The 22067-nt window shown below is 43.1% G+C and overlaps 1 protein-coding gene across 6 annotated transcripts in view; it reads right to left on the bottom strand.

The window, feature by feature from the left end:
• Nucleotides 1–6773: 6773 nt before the first annotated feature.
• Nucleotides 6774–22067, bottom strand: part of ARHGEF39 (Rho guanine nucleotide exchange factor 39) — a 244906-nt gene continuing 229612 nt past the window's right edge. For all 6 annotated transcript variants that reach the window (XM_085871059.1, XM_085871060.1, XM_085871057.1 and 3 more), the window contains exons 10-12: nt 21475–21589; nt 18957–19066; nt 6774–8690 (exon numbers count right to left, since the gene is read on the bottom strand). In XM_085871059.1, the coding sequence (XP_085727185.1) occupies nt 8633–8690; nt 18957–19066; nt 21475–21589 (283 nt within the window). In that variant the 3' untranslated portion in view covers nt 6774–8632. The remainder of the gene's footprint in view (nt 8691–18956; nt 19067–21474; nt 21590–22067) is intronic.

Raw genomic sequence — 22067 nt, 5'->3', positions numbered from 1 at the left:
TCCATCTTCTACCACCTTTCTGGTCATCCCTCTGGTCTTTCTGTGACCCCCCCCCCAACTACAAGGTTTCTGCAGGGCTCACAAGGTCCACTATCAACCCCCTGTTGGTGAAACGACCAAAATCCAGGATCACTGCTCCTCTTCACTCATGTGTTCCTATTTTTCCCACCTGTGGAATCAACTTCCACATCCTCTTCAATCTCATTCTTCCCTCCAGGCTTTCATGATAGCTGTTGACCATCATCTCAGATCGTCCCTAATCCAAAACCTTGATCTTTTATACCCTCGTTAACCCACACAAAAATCCCTAATTTTCCAGTTTTACTTCCTTGGAGTTTCCTTCTGTGTCCATCTAATCCACTCCATGCATACGTGTTTTGCGTCCCGTTCCATCCTCATCTGTTCAGTGTACTAGCTCTTCCACAAACATCAGCTATGTCTCCAAAAAAAGAGAAAGGCTATTGGGTATTGGTTACTGCAACACCATCAAGATCGATTCCATTAAAAAAAGTAACGCCATGGGGGACTGACGGTTATTTTGAATCCCAAAATCTGAGAGATTAGGGGAGGGAGGCCATGGCACCCTTTCTATGGGAGATACGGCCATTGAGAGCACAACTTACAGTTATGGCATGGTCACGATGCCCCATGGAGAGTTTGATCTGGATCCGGTTGTCGGTTTCTTAGAAGATTTTAGAAATGAAATACCAATATCTGGGGCAAAATATTCCATTTAACGACCGATAAATGGGCGGATCCAGCTGGGGAGCACAATCCCATAAGAGCTAACTGACCTGATGCATTGTACTAAATTTTGTTTGCATCACTCAGACATTTGTGGAGATGTTTTAGTGAAAATGGGGGATTCAGAGAGGGGGCACGTGGCCCCCTTTCTGGGGAGATACGGCCATGAGGAGCACAACTTATGGTTAGGGCATGGCCCTGATGCCTCGGCGCGAGTTTGGCTTGGATTTGTTCTGTCTTGCGGTTTCTGAGAAGAAGTTTTTTTTGAATAAAATACCAATATTTGGGGGCAAAACCCCCCCTAAACTCACTTGTAGGGGTTACATCTGGATGGGGAGCACAACCCCATGAGACCTTGCTGTCCTGATGCATCGTTCCAAAATCGGTTGGGTAGTTTGTGAGATGTTTTAATCAAATGTTAATGGACGTACTTACGGACATACATACATACATATGTAGGGACAGACACTGGCACCCATTCTATGAGCCTTTTATATAAAAAAAACAACAAATCCAGGCCATATTTGATGTACTCTCATACGTGGCAATTCACATTATAAAGGTATGATAACACATTTCAAATGTAATCATAATTTTCATTCATGAACAATAAAATGCTCTCACAATGAAAGTTTTTCAAAACATTATTTTCGTGATTTTTCATTCATTCTTCTTCGTTCGTATACAGCACAAGGCTGCGGAGTAGCATCCTTGGCTGAGGGCATGGCTGTGCCACTGATGTAATGGCCTCTACTGGTTAGGGCAGGAATTTGGAATTTGTTCATGGTGCCAACTATTTGTGCATGGTGCCAACTATTTGTTCATGGTGCCAACTATTTGTTCATGGTGCCAACTATTTGTTCATGCTGCCAACTATTTGTGCATGGTGCCAACTATTTGTGCATGGTGCCAACTATTTGTTCATGGTGCCAACTATTTGTGCATGGTGCCAACTATTTGTTCATGGTGCCAACTATTTGTTCATGGTGCCGGCGAAAGCTCGCCAACTATTCGCAAAGGACACCGTGGGATCTTTAACGTCCACCAACTAAATCCGGCAGATGGGACGGCCGTTGTGACATCCATCGGAGAGACGGTGGCACACATTGATGAATCACCCTGACGAGACAGCTTAGAGCGAGCGTGCGTACCTCCAGGCCATCCTGCCAGCCTGATTTTCCATTGATATGTACTTGTGAAAGTGTGGCAGACATGATATTTGACGTTGAAAATTTGGAACGAAATGAATTTTGAACATCAAACAATTAATTTATGATGAATTATTGGACATCTTCCCTCCTACAAGAAAGCGGAGACATTGTTTTTCCGTTTTCTTTCTTTCCAACAATTACAATTGCACACCATTCATTCATTTCTGAGACAATATTCTTCACATTCAGCAGAGTACACGTTGATCTTAATCCAATACTCCAAGTATATATATATTTTCCATTTTCTTTTTCGATTAAAGCCCCATTCCGATTTTAAGGGGTCAAAGGTAAAATGAAGAATCACACATTTTGCCTTGCCATTCCCTTGTATTTGAATCGATAGGGATTAAATTTGGCACAAAGGTGCTTTCAAACAGCCCCTTTGGGGGATGCGGAGAGAAATTACGGATTAGAGTCGCTTTCAGGATTTTACGGGGGTTAAAGGTCAAATCAGTTTCAGAATTAGGGTTTTTGGCCTCCCATGCTTTTGCATTTCAACCAATCCAGCCAATTGCCAAAATGATGTGTTAGCACACCCTCCAGAGATTGAACTCGACGTTCGTTAGTGTGGTGCTTTGCATTAGATTCCAGAGGGTAAAATACTAAAATCAGATGCAATATTTAGGTTTCTCACCTGCCAAGTATTCACTTCAACCAATCCAGCCAAGACTTTGCACACCCCCCCCCACCCTCTCCAAAACCCCCCATCATGTGAGAGCCAGTTGATATACAAACAAAAGTCGGTTGACATTGGTGTGGTATCATCCTTTCAATTTTACAGGGGTTAAAGATCCAAATTGCACACAAAATTAAAGGTTTTGGCCAACCGAGTATTCATGTTGAAACCAATCCAGACAAGATTTGGAATCAAACGAATTTGACACAGTATCTACAGAATAAAGCAGGAAAAGGTTGGTCTGGTGTCTTCCTTTTGGATTTACAGGCATCAAAATGGATGAAGTTGGAGGAAGTGAAGGTGGATGCTCTTTACATCGCATTCACTTGCAAATATCCGAGATTCTAGTTTCCTCGCTCCGCCACCGAAGGTGGGTGGAGGTTGTGTTTTCAGCCCCTGTCCTGTCCGTTTGTCTGTTTATCTATCGGTTTGTCTGTGAGCATGACAGCTCAAAAAGGTTATGGTCAAATTTGGACGAAATTTGGAGGACAGGTGGAATGTGTTAGATTTTGATGAAGATCGGGATCTTCACCATTGAGAGATAGGACCAAGAACGATATATAGCACGATTTGTCAAAAAGTTGTGAACGGATTCGGATGAAACTTAGTGGACAGGTTGGGTGTGTGACAAGAAAGAATCGATTCTATTTTTGTTCAGGGCAGCAGATCCGGCCTATCAGTGGGATCCAGAGCGTTCAGCCTGGTTCAGATTGCTACTCGACATTAGTTCCAGTAAATGATGCTTTTGATCAGAATGATGTGTTTCGGAGATAAAGAAACAAAAGTACAGAGAAATTTGAACCGCTCATTTTAATTGAAATGTAATTATGAAAGTGTGAGTGTGACACAATATAAAAACAACTTCAGAGTTGACAAGAGTGTGGACATGACTCATTGATGAGCGATGATGTTTGACATCGTTTCAAACAAAATTCCTTTAAAAAGCTCCAGTATTTGGGAGAATGTAGTCAGCCTTGTTTTTAAAACCCCTGTACATATTCTGACTTCGATGTACCATAACCTGTTACAGAGCGTCGGTCATGCCGAAGTAGTTTCTTCTCGAGGGTAATACTGGGTGGTTTGCCATTGCATTCCCAGCAGTAGTTAGGGCAGGAATTTGTGATTTGTTCAGGGTGCCGGCGATAGCTCGCCTACTCTTCGCGAAGAACACGGTGGGATCTTTGACCTCCACCAATTAATGTTGGCAGCCAGGATGCCCAGTTTAACGTCCATCCAAGAGACCATGGACCATTCATCCATTGATGAATCACCATGCCTGTGAAACACTGGGATGAGTATATAAACGGGCTGAGATTCAAACTCAGGCTGGACAGCTTGTAGGCGAGTGTGCTTACCTCTAGGCCAGTGGTTCTTAACCTTTTTACCACCACCACCACCCCTCAAGTAGTTGGTCCTTGCCTCCCCCCCCTCCCCCTCACATCTTCAAACAAATGATTAAAAATCCCTCCTGAATTAAAAGGAAAAACTGAAAAAATGTGTTTTTAGTATTTTTATTGAACAAAGAATTCTGTATTAGCAACACTCATATACACAGGATATTTAATGAGATGAAATTTAATGAGATACTTGACATTACTTCTTAGCTCCCAGATGTTGAATGCGTGGTCGAATTCCAGAGAGAGCACAACACAAGTTCCCTTCAATGTTCAGCTTGTTTCTGTACTTGGTCTTGACAGCAACGAGCGTGGAAAATGCAGCTTCACAAAGATACGTTGATCCAAACATTGTCAGAATCCGAAGAGCTTGATGTGAGATCAAAGGGTAAACAGGAAGGTACGTGACCCAGAACGACTCTAGATCCAGTTTTTTGAAGTCTTCTTCATCCGAGGAGTGGAACTTTAACTCAAGAAACTCCTCTTGCACTTTGTCTTGAAATATCAGTTACTTCACTTTGAAATGGGTTCCTAATGAATTTCCAGGCTTCACGCTTCTCATCTATATCCGGAAAGTATCTGATGAATTCTGCTTTCAAATTCAGTCAGATGAGTAATTATTTGTTTCTTTAACTCAGAATCAAGGTAACTGAATGAGAGCAGAATCCAAGTTAGCAAAACTGGCTGTATTTCCATCCTGAATTCGACATTTCCAGAGGTCGAGTTTGGTCATGAAGGCTCGAATGATGTCCTGGTGCATGATTATGTTGATGTTTTTCCCTTGGAGTTTGAGGTTGATGGCATTCAGCACTTCAAACGTGTCCACCAGGTAAGCTAGAGAGAGCAAAAATCCTTCAGACTGGAACTCGTCATGGAGATCTGCTTTCTGCTGTGAATCTAGAAATGTTGCCACTTCTTGTCGTAGTTCATAAAGCCGTCCAGGCATGTTTCCCTTTGAAAGCCATCGTATGTTTGTGTGGAAAAGCAAGGCTTGATGTTCAGAATCCATATCCACACACAGCTGTTTGAAGAGATGACTGTTTAAGGCTCCAGCTTTGATGAAGTTGACTACCTTGATAGCCAGGTTCATGACATCCCTCATTTCAGCAGGTGGAGTTCTGGATGCTAAGGCTTCACGATGAAAGATGCAGTGCGTACCTAGAGCAGATGGACTTTTTAAAATTCACTCTTGTTATGAAACCAGATTGCAAACCAAGCATGGCTGGAAGTCCATCAGCACAGACCCCTACCAGCGAGTCCCATGAAAGTTTATTTTCCTGGAAGAAGTTTGATACCACTTGAAAAATATCTGTTGCTGTTGTGTAACTTTCCATGGGGTGGCAGAAGACCATTTCCTCTTTTACACTACTTCCTGACACAAAACAAGCATACATCAGTAGCTGAGAACACTGAGCAACATCAGTCCTTTTGTACAACTGGATGGCAAATACAGGAGAAGCTCTTACTTGGTCAAGAACTTGATCTTTCATGTCTTCAGATATTTCACCAATACTTCCCTTGACGGTATCGTTTGATAGAGAGAATTGGGAAAGCTTGTTTGCACGATCCTTCCCCAGAACGAGCTCTGCTGTATGCATTCATTACACTTGGTTTTTATGAGAGTCTCTCTGATGTTTTGGCTCTTTTTGCTCTTTGCAGTCAACATGGAGATCTCATTGGAAGCCTCAACAACCTTTGAAGTCTGTTTCCGAAATGCTCCACTGCTGTCCATCTTAGCTTGCTTCAAGGACTGCCTTTTTGTTTCAAAGAATGCCTTGGGTTTGGCAGTTGGAGCAGGATGCATTGTCTTCAAGTGGCGATCCAAGCGTGTGGGCTGCATGCCATCATTTCTCAGAGTCTTGTAGCATATTTCACACTGGAGTACCTCTGTGGCACCCTTTTGGAGGGACACAAATCCAAATCGAATATATTCATCAAGATACTTCCGCTTTTTTGAACTCATTGCAAATGATTTAGTTTGAAATGGGTACTGCAAATCTGTGAAAAAATTTCTTTTTTAATATTAAAATAAAATATAAATTTTAATATTAAATTTAAATAAATGTTAAATTTTAAAATTATTTTTAATACAGAAAATGGAAGGCCAAGTCACGAATAGAAAACGAAAATTATTAAAGGCGATACTTTTGGTTTTTTAAATGTTCATCACGATATTATGCAAACACTTGTTAAGAGAATTCCAAAAATAATTAGAGAAATTCCTAGTTTTTTCTCCGGGTTCGCGCCCCCTCTCGAAATTACTCACACCCTCCAGGTTAAGAGCCGATGCTCTCGGCTATCGTGCTAGCCCCTTCTGATGTAGCCTACTATAATTGGAGAAGTGTCTATTTGTTTGTTTGACTGAAATGAACTCCTACACCGCTGGATGGGATGAGTTGAAAACTAGTAGTTGTACTCACGGGGTGCACGGGAATGTTTTAAGCGGTGCAAACTTTCCTCGGTTGGTGGGAGCACCCCATTTCTCTCCATCTAAATGTGCATTGTATAGCGCCTCTCCCAGTGGGAGGTGTTATTACAAGTCATCCCGTAATATAAGTAATTCTAGAAGAATTAACCAATTCATGAGGACAGGTTCTTCACTCGTACCTGTACTTAAGGTGAAAAAATAATAAGGATTTGCTGATTAACTGATGTTGAAGGTGGTTGGGGGGAAGGGGTGTGGAGTGGTGGTTGGGGGAAAGGTTACAAAAAGTTTTGGAAAAGTGGAGAATAAACAAAAAGCACGTTAATTAGCCAATGTACCTTTCATTTTATTTGGTTTTAAAAAATCGACGCGGTTTTCATACTAAAGTCCACGATACAGCAACTCAAGATGTTAAAAATGGACTTTGACTAATGTGATGGGTGCCTATGCACAGCAACTTGAGGTATGGTAACAACATAGAAAACAAGCAAAGTAAATATGGATGGATTGATTGGAAGGAAACATAATAATATCTTTAAGAAATAGTTATTAAAAAGGGTTGGTACCATTAACCCAGAATACAGGAGCACTGGGTTGCCACACACATAGTCAGTGTTGTACAGCAGTGAAGATGGATGCTCTTTACACGCCACTGATGAACACATCAACCTCAGTGTTCCTGAGTTGTAACATGGTGAGTGTACGGACCTGACAATGCTGTGCAACATGATCGCTCTGCTACAAGCAGTATGATTGAAGTTGGACAATTTGCTGCATTATCACAATACACGCAAAAGATACATTTAAAAAAAAAATCTCCATTCTTTTCTAACCCCATAGTTATTTTGTTGTCTGTTGGATTTCAACAAATGAAGAAAGTGAAATCTATCATCATCATTATTACAATCATCATGAAATTCAAAGCACACCTATGAACAAATAAGGTTAATGTTTCTTCTGTTCCATATACTTGCCCTCTCTCCATTACACCAAACGCTCTTTTTGTGAATGGTACACTTTGATCTTTGACGTTCATGGATGACCTTTCTGTTGCAAGCTATGGATGTAGCTTTGCTGCAGCAGAGCCACCGAAACCTCGGGGCCTGATTTTACTCCCTGCTGGAGATTAAACACAACAGTTAAAGGTCACGGCTCTTGCCAGGGCCATTCTAGATCCCATTGAACAACAAAGGCTAGCGCTGGACATTTGCCCTGTGGTGTGATTTGAAAAGTAAGAAACCTTTCTAGGGGCATTGCCAGCTGCAGCCACGGAAAGGTCAGGGCCTCATGTGCCGTAAAATCGGACACATTTCACAGCGTGTCACTCTGATGGCACAGCATTTTCACAATGAGATTATTTCACCAAATAAGCCTTTAATCCATCTTGTTAATCCCAAAAGTGTAAAAAGTTCAAAAATTACTTTACTCTATTCAAGAATTATGTTTATATATATATATATATATATATATATATATATATATATATATATATATATATATATATACAAATAAAAAATAAAACCTTCAAATCAACGTCAACCCGATTGTTGGAGTGGAAAAGGCTGACAATTCCAAAGCCATATTGTGAAACAACTGGAATATATGATTCATCTATACATTCACATTGTGGAATGACAACAAAGCAAAAATGAAATACAAAGAGGAAGATTGAAAAGATTGTGAGACTGCGAGAAAGCAAAGAGATTGGAACAGTGAATGATTGTGAATGTTTTTTTGGTCAACGAAAGGCGTCTAGCCTGTTGAAATTTACAGATGAAGGAGTTCAGTGTACGGTGATGATTTCCTGTCAAGGGCGGCCGTATTAATGAGCACCTTGAGGGCAGGTAGAGTTTGACGAACAAGGCGATAAAGAATGAAGTTCTGCACTGGTTATGCTCCTACCCTAAATAATTCTGCACTGAAGGCAGCATACAGATCAAGTCGGCGTTTGTTCAAAGCCGAAGAGTACCTTGAAAGTAATGCATGATTTGTGCAACATGAATAAGCTTATTTAAGTGTAACTAAAAGTTCAGGTCAAGTTTGAAGCAATCTCTGACATCGGTGGATAATGCACATAAAATCAGCAAAATAAAAGCAGCAAATATAATTGGCATAAAACGCTTTTTTTTTCATAGAATTGAGATGGTGATGCAGGATGAGACATCAAAGTTGGGGAATGACGTCACAGGATGAGGCAAAGGCTGTCAGAGGAGCCGGTTGGTGAAGCGTCAGGCTCAGGTCTAGGGAAGTAAAATACATTGAGGGCGGAGATGAAGTGCTATTTTATATAAAAAAAAACAAAAATTCAATATAATGCTGGAAGAATAAACGTCTTAATTTACAAAAAAAAAAACAGTGATACGTGGATTTGCGTCGGTTTGATTCTCGGCCAGAATCTAAACTTTCGGGTTGGTGTTTCACAGACAGGATGTTGCATCACTAAGTGCGCTGTCCCTTGGAGGTATGTTAAGCTGGGGACTTGCCTGCTGCCGTTGGTGGATGTCAGAGATCCTAAGGTGTCTTTCGCATGGAGTCGGTGAGTCATCACCAACACCCTGACCAAATTCAAAATTCCTACCCTGACTACCATGGAGAAGGCAAAGAAAAACCACGAAGTTTAATGCTTACCATGAGACAGTTTTGGTGACAATGAATGTGCCTTTGAGCGGAGCAGCGGAGACAGCTTGAACGTGAACCTCAATAAAATCAGCTAATTTAATGTGCACAAGCAGCTTCCTTCACTCCACAGCCCAATAAGCAAATGCTACGAGATGAAATTGTTTTGAGAATAATAATTTTGCAAAAGAATGACAAATTAAAAGGCTGACTGTAAATTATTTAGCGGACAAGGATGCTGCTGGATTACAGGTGTTGCAAAACGTCGTTACAACTTCTCAAACAACGCACACCAATTTTTCGTACTCATGCATTACGAGATCAAATTGTTATTCATGGAAGTAATCTTGAGCAAATATATTTTTTTGAGATTTGAGAACACAAAATATTGGGATAAATACAATGTTATTTTTCTGTGTGAAAAGTATTGTTTTATTGCGAGAAATATAGTGATAAAAAAAACACAACTTGATACAGTCAAATAACCTTCATTGGTGTCTCTTAACTGGAGACACATGCTTTCTACCTGCTCAGAACAAGTACAAAGCTTACATCATTTCTTTTTGTCTCTTCTTGAAACGTACTGCCTCATGCACATAGCACTAAGCGGGGAGATGCAATTGGTTCACTCCATCTTTCTGTCTATCAGGCTATTTCTATGAGCAAGGAACTACTTCATTTCAATGGAATTTTATATTTTGAACACTGTAGAAAACGAATTGGTGAATGAATCGGAAGATGAACCTGCAGTTTTGCAGAACTTTGGCTCTGAATTTGGTGGCATATTGTACGGAATCTCGTCCCGAGAGCACCAGTGCACAGCGTGGGAACGCAATTGCTTCAGTCTATCTGTCTGTCTGGCAGTCAAACAAAACTGACATTCATTCCAACAGGAAACTTACCATATTTTCTGACGTCATAAAAGACACAAACAAGCACGGATAACTAATTTAACTTGTTAAAAAAGGTGGTATGAAACATGGTGTTTCGCAAAATGCGTCAACGGTGATAAACTTCTAATTCAACGTTGTTTTTTTCTATTTTTAAATTTTTTTTTTGTATACCATGTCAAGGCTCGAGTAAGAGCGAATACACACAACATATAACAAGGCAGGAGACGAGGGGTGGGAGAGGGAAGCACAAAATAGTGGGGGAGAAAGATAACAGGAGATCTGTGGAAGGAGAGGGATGGGGTGGGGGTACACGGGCTAAACAAGATGGTACTACAGGGACTTTCAGGAAGGAAAGCATGGAATTTGAAGGAGGTGGGTTTGGGGTGGATTAACGGGGGTAGAAAAGATCAATATTTTGGATGAGGGAAGATGTGAGAGGTTGGTGAACAGCTGTTTTGAAGACCTGGAGGGGGGAGTGGGATTGAAGAGAGTGTGGGAGTTCGTTCCAGAGGCGGGAAAAAAGAGGAACGAAAGAGTGAAGGTGAGTAGTGATTCGTGATTTTGGCAGTTTCACCAGAAGGGGTTTTTTGGCGGACCTTGAGTGCCCTACGAAAATGTACAGTGGACATATCACAGACAGCAGCGGGGCAAGTCTGGAAAGTTGACGAGATAAGACAGAAAGACCACTGACTTGCCTCCAGTGAGAGAGTGAGAGACCCAAAGACTCAGCTTCACTGCAGGAGATACCAATGATCCTAAAATCCTTGCTTTCCACAGTATGAAGTCGAGCTGGGTGTGAGGCAGGAGCACCACCCCAGAGGGGAGAGCAGAACTCCATAAGAATGCAGATGAAAGCTTTGTAAGTGGTTAGAGTGGTTAGACGCTCAGGTGTGCCAAGGAAGGACTTTGTACGACGTAGGATGCCCAGTCGGTGACTTGCTTTGGAAGCCAGCTTGGAGATGTGGCTTTCCCAGGAAAGATCTTGGCAGATAGTGAGGCCCAAAATTTTAAATGAAAGGACTTCTTCAATTGGATTGTTGAGAAAGTGGATGGGGGTTTTTTCTTCCAGATGGTCCTTTTGGAGAGACATAGTGACGGTGTGAGATTTGTCAGGATTGAAAAACATATTCCAAGTGTTTTATGACCTTATAATTTTATCCAGGCTTGCAGAGAGTGAAGAGGCTGCTGATTGCCGATCTGAGGGATGACAGATGGTACGGCAGAGGGTGGAGTCATCAGCAAAGAGATGATGAGGATTTTCCAGAGAGTCTGAGAGATCATTAATGAAAACCAGAAAAAGCATAGGGCCCAGAACACTGCCTCGAGGAACTCCAGCCTGGACAGGAAGAGGAGACGAGAGAATTCCATAAAAAGCCATGTGTTGGCTGCAACAGGAGAGGAAGTCCGTGAGCCATGAGTGGAGATTTCCTTAGATACCATCAGAAGAGAGTTTGGTGAGCAGTGCCGGATGCCAGACCATATCGAAAGCTCGCGGTATGTCTGGGGGGATGTCTCTGATCTCATGTTTGGCATTTCAGACCTCCATCCATTGTTGGGAAAGCATAAGCAGCATATCCAGGGTTGAGTGACCTGTGTTTTTCATTCTTTTTTCCAACTTCAGTGCAAATTCACCCCACCTCCTTAAATCTACCTCCTCCTAACTCCTTCCCTGTAATACCCCCTCCACCTTCTCAAAACCTCCACCTACACCTTTCTCCCTCAATTCTCTCCTCTCCTCCAAATGTCCCCCCTTGCTCCTCCCCTTCAAATGTCCCCCCTTGCTCCTCTCCTTCAAATCTACCCCCACACCCCCTTCCCACCGTCTCAATTTTTGTCCCCCCCACCCGCTTCCATCTTCACAATACCTCAACCCAGTCTCACCCTTCCCCTTCCTGCCCCATGGCTGTGTCTGCTCTCATCATTTCCCCTCTCCCTCAAAGATTTCCTCTCACCACTCACTCGCAAATCAACGGCCTCCTCCCTCTTCAAAGCAAACTCCTCTCTCTTCCTCCTCCAAGCTTCCCCCTCACCTTTCTCAAAAGCTCCCCCACAGCTTTCTAACTCAATTCTTTCCCCCCACCCTTCTCCCTCCTCACCATTCTCCCTCAATTCTTCCCCCCCCCATCCATCCATACATCCATCCATTGGGCCATACTCTGTGCAGAGTGTTGGTGCTGCCTAAGCAGTCTTCTTGGCTACTGGGCACAATCCTGGACGGGTTGCCACTGTGACACAGTATACCAGCATGCTGGCACTCATTTTGCCGACCTCAGAAGGTTGACAGGTCGCGTTAACCCCACCTGGTATTAATTTAACAGCTGAGCGGGATTTGAAATCAGGACCCTAGGATCCCAAGCCTGCCACCCTAACCATTAAGCCAAAACCAGGCATAATATCCCCCCTCACTCCCCCTTCTCAAAGCTGCCCCCTTTCACATCCACGAAGCTTCCTCCTTTCCCCACTCTCTCTCTTTCATCTCATTCCTCCACCTCCTTCAATCTCCCACTTCTCTTACTACTCCCCACTGCGACTCATTCCTTTACCACCAAGCCCTTTGTCCTCGTCTCCATCCGACCCTCTCCCGGAGCTCTTCTGCAATCTGTCATCAACTGTCAACAACCCTCACTACCTCCACCTCTCCTCTCTCTGATTACCCTTCCTTCCCCTGAACCCAAAGCCTCCTCCGCTCCTTCCTCCTTAACAGTGTGGACCTCAAACATCCAGGGACTTCACTCTAACCTGACTGATCTCACCATCCAGGTTGCCACTGACAAACTAGACATAATCTGTTTAACAGAAGCTTGCATCCTTCAAGACGTCTGTGACTCCTTCGTTTCTGTCCTTGGTTACTCCCTCCTCCGGTCTGATAGACTTGAGCCTCGTCCTAGTGGTGGAGTTGCTCTCTTTATCAAAAAATCTATTCCGCACTCTCCGTGCACTGCTGCCACTCCCCCACATCCTCAGGAATAACTCTGGCTAAGGCTTCCCCTCTGCTCCCACCTCTTGTTAATCTGTGTGTTGTATCGTCCACCAAACAGTGATGACCCCATTTACATCACACTCACCGAAAACATGGACCAACTTCAATCCACTCATCCAAACTCTCTCTTCCTCATATGCGGTGACTTCATTTGCCATCATGCTAGTTGGCTGGGTGTGGGTACCTCTCTCACCTGCCACGGCACTTCAGCAAAGGACTTCTGTGACAAATTGGGACTGACTCAATCGGTCAACTTCCACACCCGAATCACAGCCAATCTCTTCCAGATTTGATTTTGACCAATTTCCCAGATAATGTCTGCTGTTCCTCTTCTACTCCAATCAGTTCACCTGACCACGTGCTTGTTAAAGTGGTCATCTGAATGGCTATTATTAGAGAATCACCTCAGCACCATCGAGTCTGGCGTTTCACTCAGGCCGACTGGCAGGGTCTTCAAGCAGCCATCAAACTTATATACTGGTTTCCCATTTCTACTTTTCCAGATATCAATGCATCCTGGGAATTTTTCAAAGAAACTTGCTCTCTCTCTCATGCACGTATTTATCCCATCTCGTCTTCAATTGTCCTACCCTTCCTCCTGCCCATGGTACACTGAAGCTTGTGGCGAGGTTGTTGTCTTGAAACAACTTGCCTTCGCCTCATGGAAGGCAAAACCTACTGAATGCAATCTTAGTTCCTTCCACAAATCTCAGAACAAGTGTGTGTTTAACCTAAAGGCCCGGTCACACCTTGACGTTTTAGCCAACGTATGCCGATTTTTGAATTTTTTTTCTAAAACGCTGGCACACGTTGAATACGTTATGGGTAAGTTTTGATAACATTGAGAGCACGCTGAAAAACACTGCCATACGTCGTTGTACACTGGCTTTAAACGTTGTACTTTTCGGTTGTCCTCAAATTTTTTCATGCTTGAAATTTCACGACGTATGCTGGCGTATGACTCACGTTCCGCTACGCTGGCCACAAGTTGTATGCACGGTCTGCGATCGTTGACAGACGTCAACACATGCTACTTGTAAGTTAATCATAAGTTGAGACACGCCGAGGTAATGTTTAGCGTACCCGAAACTTATTTCTAACCTATGATTAACGTGTTGTTGGCACGTTACGCGATCGTTGCCACACGTCGACAGACGTTACTTTTAAGTTACTCATAGGCTGAAAGACGTCGGTATAATGGATCGTCCTTGCGTCAGCGTCCACGGCCACGGCCAGGACACTTATTTGCAGCATTCTTCAAACTTTTCTTCGGCATGACGAGGATGTTCACACTTCGATGTCTAGCTTGGCTATGATTCCAATTGTCCATCGGCAGCGTCTATTTAAAATAGTCGAGTTTGAGCGTTTTAACATGTTCAGAAGAAACGCTTCAAATTTCAAAACCCCAGCGTCAAAAAACAAAGGCGAGTGACAGCAATTTAAATCGTTCATTGTAAACAATGAAAATAGCTGAGTGGTACCGTTTAAAAGTCGTTGAGTGTAAAAAAAAATCCAATTGTTGAGCGCAAGCATCTACTTTCAATAGTGGAGATGCAGCCATTTAAATCGATGAGTGGCAGCCTATGAACCTACCCGTGGACACGCGGACGCAAGGACGATCCATCATAACCCACACCCTCCCCCTCACACTCACCTACTACTGCCAACATGAACAAACTACTATTAATACTAATACTGATACTGATACTGTTATTGCTGACATGGACATCGACTCAAAAAGGAACTCGAAAACACTGTTGGGTTCCCCTTTTATGAGCAGCATTTTTATATACCAATTCCCAAAACCGCTGGGAACACGTCTTTATATGGCAGTTGTAACCTAGAAACAAGTTCATTTTTTTTTTTTGTCGACCGGAAGACGTCATTGGAATACGTCTACATACGTTGATGTGTGTTGGGACTACGTAAAGAATTGGTTCAAAGCACGTCAAACATAAGTTAGAAATAAGTTTCGCGTAAAAAAGACATTACCGCGACGTGTTTCGACTTATGAGTAGCTTATAAGTAGCCTTTGTGGACGTGTGTAAGCGTCCACATATCGCGTGTAAAACTTATCCCCATCGCATGCGGAACGTGTGTCATACGCCGAGTATGTCGTAAAATTTTGAACATGTTTAAAATTTCTTGACGTACTCTACTTACTACGACGTAAGATAGCGTACTTTAGCGTTCTACTCACGTATACCAAACTTACTCATACCGTATTTGACGTGCCCCAACGTTTTAGACACATTTTTCTTAGGTCGGCATACGTTGGCAAGATCGCCAAGGTGTGACCGCGATGTTGTCACTTCCATTTCTACGGCAGTTATGATTCGAATCGTTGTGCGTCAGCCTTTTAATAGGCTACGTCACGACATCATCGGCGATGCGTGCAACGCGCTATGCCGAAGTTAGACTATCGTTGGGCATAGGTTGTGTAGGCCGACAACAGGTTCAGCATTCGTTGGTATAAGTTATCTATAACACAACAAAACGTTCTGTGTCCGTTACTAATATGTTATGCATACGACCAACTCGTTATGAATACGTCCGAATCTTAAAAAAAAACATCAAAAGTTCAACGTCAGCCAGCGTTTAACATACATTTTAATACGTTGCCATCGCTGGCTAAAACATCAAGGTGTGACCGGGCCTTAAGGAGAGCCAGGAAACGACATCTTACTAATCTCAAGTCTGAACTCTCAAACCCGTCTCCCTCCTCCAAATGCTGGTGATGTCTAATCAAATCTGTTTGTGGTGGATGTTCCCCCTCCATCCCCTCCCTTAACTCAAATGGCTGCATGGCTGACACTGCACGAGAAAAGGCTGAATGCCTAAACTCTGTGTTTGCTTCTAAATCTTGCATCCCAAACCCATCACTTTCTGTACCCACCTTTCCCAGTCGCACCCAATTGTTCCTGGACAGTGTCCTTTTCTCCTGACAAGGTGGAGAGCTTCAGTTGTCTTGACTTCTGTCAAACCTGTCAAGTTGAGCTGTCAACCTCGACTCACATTCTGCAACCGGCCCAGACGGCATCAGCCCACGTGTCCTAAAAACGTGCTCTGCTGCTCTTGCTCACCCTCTCTCAGTTCTATTCACCCCCTCATTTTCTCAAAGTCATCTGCCATCTGCAAAGAAATCAGCAAACATGACTGCTCTGCATAAAAAAGAGGTGCAAAAACTGATCCCTGCAAATCCAGACCAATCAGCCTGCTCCCAATCATCAGCAAGTTCATGGAATCCATCATCGCTTCAGACATCAAATCCTTCCACTTCTCCATTGGCTTGATTTCCGGTCATCAATTTGAATTTAGACCAGGTTTTCTCCAGCCTTTAAACCGTTTTTTTAAAAAAAATTTGAATTGAATTATATTTTTGAACACTGTACAACACAAATCACCTTGTTTGTACTTCCAAAAACCTCAACTTTAGCAGTACTCGAGCAAAATTTTATGCTGTCTCGATCAATCGAATTTGCCACGTACTCTGAGGGTGGAGTATCAGCCAGATTCAGACAAAATGGTGGTGCCTTGCGATGCAATGACAGGGCTAACCTCGTCTAAAATATCTGTTTGTTTTGTGCATCTTTTTTTCTGAAAGATCGTTCCAAATTTGTCAGTTTCTCCAATAAGAGTTGGCCGAAGGTTCAGCTCTGGATTGTTCCATTTGAACCATTTGACCCCTTCATATGGTTGCCATGGTGCCTGATATTGAAAGATTACGAACAAGGCTAATATATAGGTAGTGGAGGAAAAAAACAAAAACGGAAACACCTGGGTAAATGAGGGACCACAAATATATTGAAAGCAACGGCTTCCACACAGGTGTGGCCCATGTGTTAATTGAGAAAATACCAATCCAGCATGCTTAGGGTCATGTATAAAAATGCTGCACAGGCCTGGTTGCATATATTTATGGCTAGCATGGCTGCAAAAGGAGATCTCAGTGACTTTGAAAGAGGGGTGATTGATGGGGGTGTGTTTGGCAGAAGCTTTAGTGACAAAGACAGCTCAAATTGCTGATGTTTCATGAGCAATGGTGTCTCAGGTGATGTCGGCATGGAACTCCGAGGGAAAGACATCATCAGCAAAGGGCAACAGTGAGCGGAAGCGGATACTCCAGGATTGTGATATCTGCGCATCACTTTGAAGTGCAAGGCAAAGCAAGTGAGCAGCTGCAGATCAATTGACTGTAAATTTTAATTTGGGGCACGAGCAGTCAGTTTCATCAAAGACGGTCCACAAAGAACTCCATAGAGCGGGACACCATCGTCGTCGGGTTGCAGTGCACAAATAGCTCATCACACCTGGCAATGCCCATTTTGTGAGTCCAGTGGTGCAAAGAGCACAGGCAATGGACTACTTAGCAGTGGAGAAATGTCATATGGTCAGAGGAATCATTGTTCACCATGTTCTCGACAGACGAGTGCATGTGTTGCGCCAACCTAAATGACTACAACCCTGAGTGCTTGGTTCCAACAATGGAGGGTTCTGGTGGTTCTGTCATGTTGTAGGGTGCATTTTCCTGACATGGTTTGGGTGCAGTCATTCCCTGAGAAGGCAAGGTCAATGCCAATCACTACCTGGATGGTACTGAGTGATCAACTTCACCCCATGTTGCAGCATTTCTTTCCTGCCAGGAGGGGTGTCTTCCAGGATGAAAATGCCCCTATCCCCAGAGCATGTATGGTCACCCAATGGTTTGATGAGCAAGACACTGATATCATCCACATGTCATGGCCTTCTCAGTCACCAGATCTGAACCCAATCAAGCATTTATGTGATATTCTTGAATGATGCCCGAGACAACGCTTTCCACCTCCATCAAACAGGAGTGAGTTGATTGACTTTCTCATGGAAGAATGGTGCCGCATCCCTCCTGCAGAATTCCAGATGGTGCTGGACTCTATGCCATGGCGCATGCAGGCCGTACTGGCCACACGTGGTGGGCCAACTCCCTATTAAGTGACTTAACAATTGGTGTTTCCATTTGTTTTTTATCCAGCACCTGTAGATCGTGCTCAGAAACACAAAGCAAGAGTTGAAAAGACCCTTCCTATGTCCTTTTTGTCAAGACTGCATGGGGTAAATGTGCTGCATGAACTCTCTGGTTCGAACTGTCCTTGTACCCATTCATCTATCGCCAGATTCAAATTTACACCAAGGAAGTGTCGATCATGCCTGGTGTGCCAAAATATAGGATATCCTTGACAAGACTTTCCCTGGGATCGGTTGTGTGTAGGAATCTTTTCCTGTATTGAACACATCGTTGATTAGGTGGTACAAAGCGGTCTCTGCGTGGCCTATCTTTCTGCAGCATCTGTGCATTTTCTTAGAGCCCATCTGTTACGTCTGTGCTTAAGTTATAGATAGCAGCCTGCACCTGCATGCGTTTTGCCCAAATTAAGTGAATGCATGCATAATGAAACGGTGAAGGAAGCCGTCACAACAAACACATGGGGTAAAAAAAAAACAATTCCAAAGGCTTATTCTTTTCGCATCAGACACATCTGAAGCATATCAAAAGCCTCAAAAGAGTAGTGATGTAGAAATGGAAAAGTGTGAATTTAACTTTGCAACAGAATGACAAATGAAATGGCTGACCGAATTATTAAAAGAAGGCAACGATGCTGCTGGATGATAGGTGTTGCAAAACATTCTTGAAGGCATATTTGAGGGCTTTCTTTACCTTTGACAATAAAAGCTGGTTTACAAGTGGTGTCTTAGCAGAGCTAAAACTTCATAGGAAAAAGTATTTGAAAAAGGGAAACAACAAAGCATCAACCTTTCATTTCCTCGTTTAACAGAATGCAATGCTCGTCACTTTTGGACAAACAGTGGCTCAAATATGTAGCACCCCATACTTTCCATACATTTAAAGAGCATGCGTCATACAGTTGACACTTTTCTTCCTGTGGTGCAACAGATTGTTCAGCCTATAATGAAGGTGCTGATTGATGGGATTTTAATGAAGGCTGAAGGCAATCTGCCTTGGCTGGAATCATTTTTGTTACCTTCCAGTGGGATGTGTTTTCTGTGCCTTCTTCTTTGGGCCGCAATTTTCAGCAGGAACGTCCGAGCTTTGAGGCAAGTAAGTTGGGCCAGCAGCTTCAAAATTCTCACGCTGACCACATCAGGAATGTGGGGGTAGTAAGGGATAGAGAAAAAGTTAGGTTGGTTAGTGTATGGGATATGATGGCTTTTGCTGCACCTTTTATGCAAAATTAATTGGTACACCACCTACTATTAATGAGACGGGCTGGCAGGATGGCCGAGAGGTACGTGCACTCGCATCTATCTGAGCTGGCCAGCCTGGGTTGAAATCTCGGCCCAGCTATAAATTGTGATCCCGGTGTTTCACAGACAGGGTGGTTCGTCAATTTGTGTGCTGTTTTTCGGATGGATGTTAAACTGGGTGTCTGTCGGCAACAGTTGGTGGACGTTAAAGATCCCACGGTGTCCTTTGCAAAGAGTCGGTGAGCTATTGCCGGCACCCTAGACAAATTACAAATCCTTGCCTTCACCTACAGAGGGCGATGCATCAGCGGTACAGCCGCGCCCTCGGTCAACAGTGCTACCCCCACAGACTTGTGCTGCACAGGAAAGAAGATCAATGAGACTTCTCCGTTGGAAGTCATAACATGTTGGTCCCTTGCATCTCTCGGTCTGTCGATCATTCAAAAGGACATACTTGTATGCAGTTGAATTGTGTACAGATTTTCATCCTACAGCGACACAGGTATTCGATTTTGGACACGATTCGGAGACATCACGGGTTACACAGAAACATCACATGTGTTCCTTCCATGACATTGATTTTTTTGGGGGAAAAAGCATTCGCATCTGATATGTTCCTCCGCTGTGGAACTCTGGTAAGATTTACACCGCCATCGTCAAATCATAACATGATGTTGTGATGTAAAGGGGAAGTAGTAGGGGAGGGGAGGGGGATTTCCTCCAGAAAGAGTTAACACAGGAACCCAGAAATGTGACGGAGATTGAGGTTTGGGGGACACAAAGGATGGGCCGCACGTGAACATGCTGTGTATATTTTGCGTAAATTAACTCAATCAAATTGAACGGTCAACTTCTGTTGGTTACAGAATAGAAGAGAAATTTTAAAATCACTCCATAAACGCGATCATTTTACAATAGCTTATTCTTGATTATTGATTTTATATAAAACACATTTGAATGTTTTCACGTTGTTACGGGCAACGGTTGAACTAAAGTCGCAATTAAAAAAAAAAATGTATCAGTTATCTTCTCACTACAATTCACCGTCTGTCCGTCTGTCTGTTCCCAGGTACCGCTAAAACGGCTGAACCAATCACAACCATTTTTTGGGTGTGTAATCCTGGGACCCCTTGGAGTAAAATAGGCATAAATATAATAAGATGGCCCCCTTGACGGCTCCCATAGGGACTAGCAAAGTTCATTACTTTTGCTGTGTCATATTGTATCCTCATGATATGTAGAATTTTCAATTCCAAGCTGCCGACGATGGTCGGAAATCCCAAATGGGACGTACCATCAACAGCAAAGGTTAAGTTTTTAAAAAATCACAAAAGTTTAAAAGTGAACTAAGAAAACAACTATTTGAACCCCAGTTTCGACAAGATATACCAACGTGATGACACTCCAGCCATCACGTGAGCTCACTTCGTTGTGTAATGCAAGTGGGGTATTAGGATTACCCTTTCGTTAGTGATCAAAAATGATTTATGCATAACAAGGCGTGCTCAACAGATGGGCCATAACAGTTCCCGCAGCTAAACAAATACAAATTAGTAACTAAGTGTAGAATATGTTTGTCTACATCCCTAATTAGGCTTCAGTCTGGCAGCCAATAAAGCATGCACGATGCACTACCAGCTTGGGCATTATTCACGAGCAAAGGGCTGCCCGCTGCCCCACTTCTTGAGGCCATAATGAAGAGTCGCCCCGGCGGCTTTGCTTACCATCCATCAGATTGTGATTACACCCTGCTGCTTTATAAATCTGGCACAACCGGTGGGGGACGATGGAGAGCCACGATATCACCACGGTTTTACGGCCGCTTTGGTCGCAGACTCAACTTTAGCACCTTTCCGACTCAGGCTGAAGCCGTGGAACGTGTCACTAATTGATTGCTGGACCTGCACAAGAGCTTTGGTGGAGCATTAACAGTGGGGTCCACAGGATGTTCAGTCATTTTATTAGGAACAGCTGATGTGGGTAACAAACCCACTGTGTGCTCAAGGGGAAAAGGTTCTGAAGATGGGGGTTCGGTTGGTGGACAACTTTGGAGACAATGTAATTGTTTAAAAAGAAAAGAGAATTGTTCTATCCTGCCGTAACTGTCTAGTTTTGTGAGAGATTTTTCTGTTTGAGTTTGGCCGAGAAGCTATAGGCAAACCGAAGGTATTCCTTTACTGTCAAGGTCTTTACAAAGCAAAACTACACTAATTACCATAAATAATAAATAAATACACACATACAATAAACATATGCAAAAAACAAAAAGTAAATGATAAAAAAAATATCACCGACCCAACTTCTCTTTTTTCGGATGCGAGGACGAGATTCTTCATCTTCGAGCGCCTCGTCTGACGTTGCCACAGGGTCATTCGTTTGGTGCGTCCCTGTTGCTTCAGCCGTGCATCGTCTGAATCGAGTACAAGCATTTGTTCAATTTAATGTTGCCATCTCCATTTATTATTACTATTGTTATATCTCCCCACCCACACCTTCTCCCACCATCATCCCGAACTCCAACAGCTCAAAAGACAACACCAATACAGTTACTTCCCACAAAAATCGTACACACCTCCTCATCGGCATTCAAAAAGTTTCTGACGCCAACCTTCCTCTTGGAATATTTTATGAACGAAATAGTTTCCCCCAAAGTTTTCTCCAACTTCCGTGGCCTTTCACTTCATCAAGAATGTAGGCCCCGGTCGACAAAAGCCCAACACAAATAATCTCTCAACAATCAAGAAGGACAAGAAAAATCAATATTGTGGCGTTTGAACTGTTGGAAGAAGATGGATGCTTTTAGAGCCAAAGAATCCATCCAACAAAGACAACTTACTTTCCTTACAGCCAGCTTTACAACCCATTACATTGAACAAACACATACTCTC

The sequence above is a fragment of the Eptatretus burgeri genome, chromosome 2 (genome assembly GCF_056783735.1).
Source record: "Eptatretus burgeri isolate ZD-2024b chromosome 2, Ebu_testis_v1, whole genome shotgun sequence".
Classification (NCBI taxonomy): domain Eukaryota; kingdom Metazoa; phylum Chordata; class Myxini; order Myxiniformes; family Myxinidae; genus Eptatretus; species Eptatretus burgeri.
Note: the sequence above shows the minus strand (reverse complement) of the source record. Positions and strands in the feature narration are given on the sequence as shown.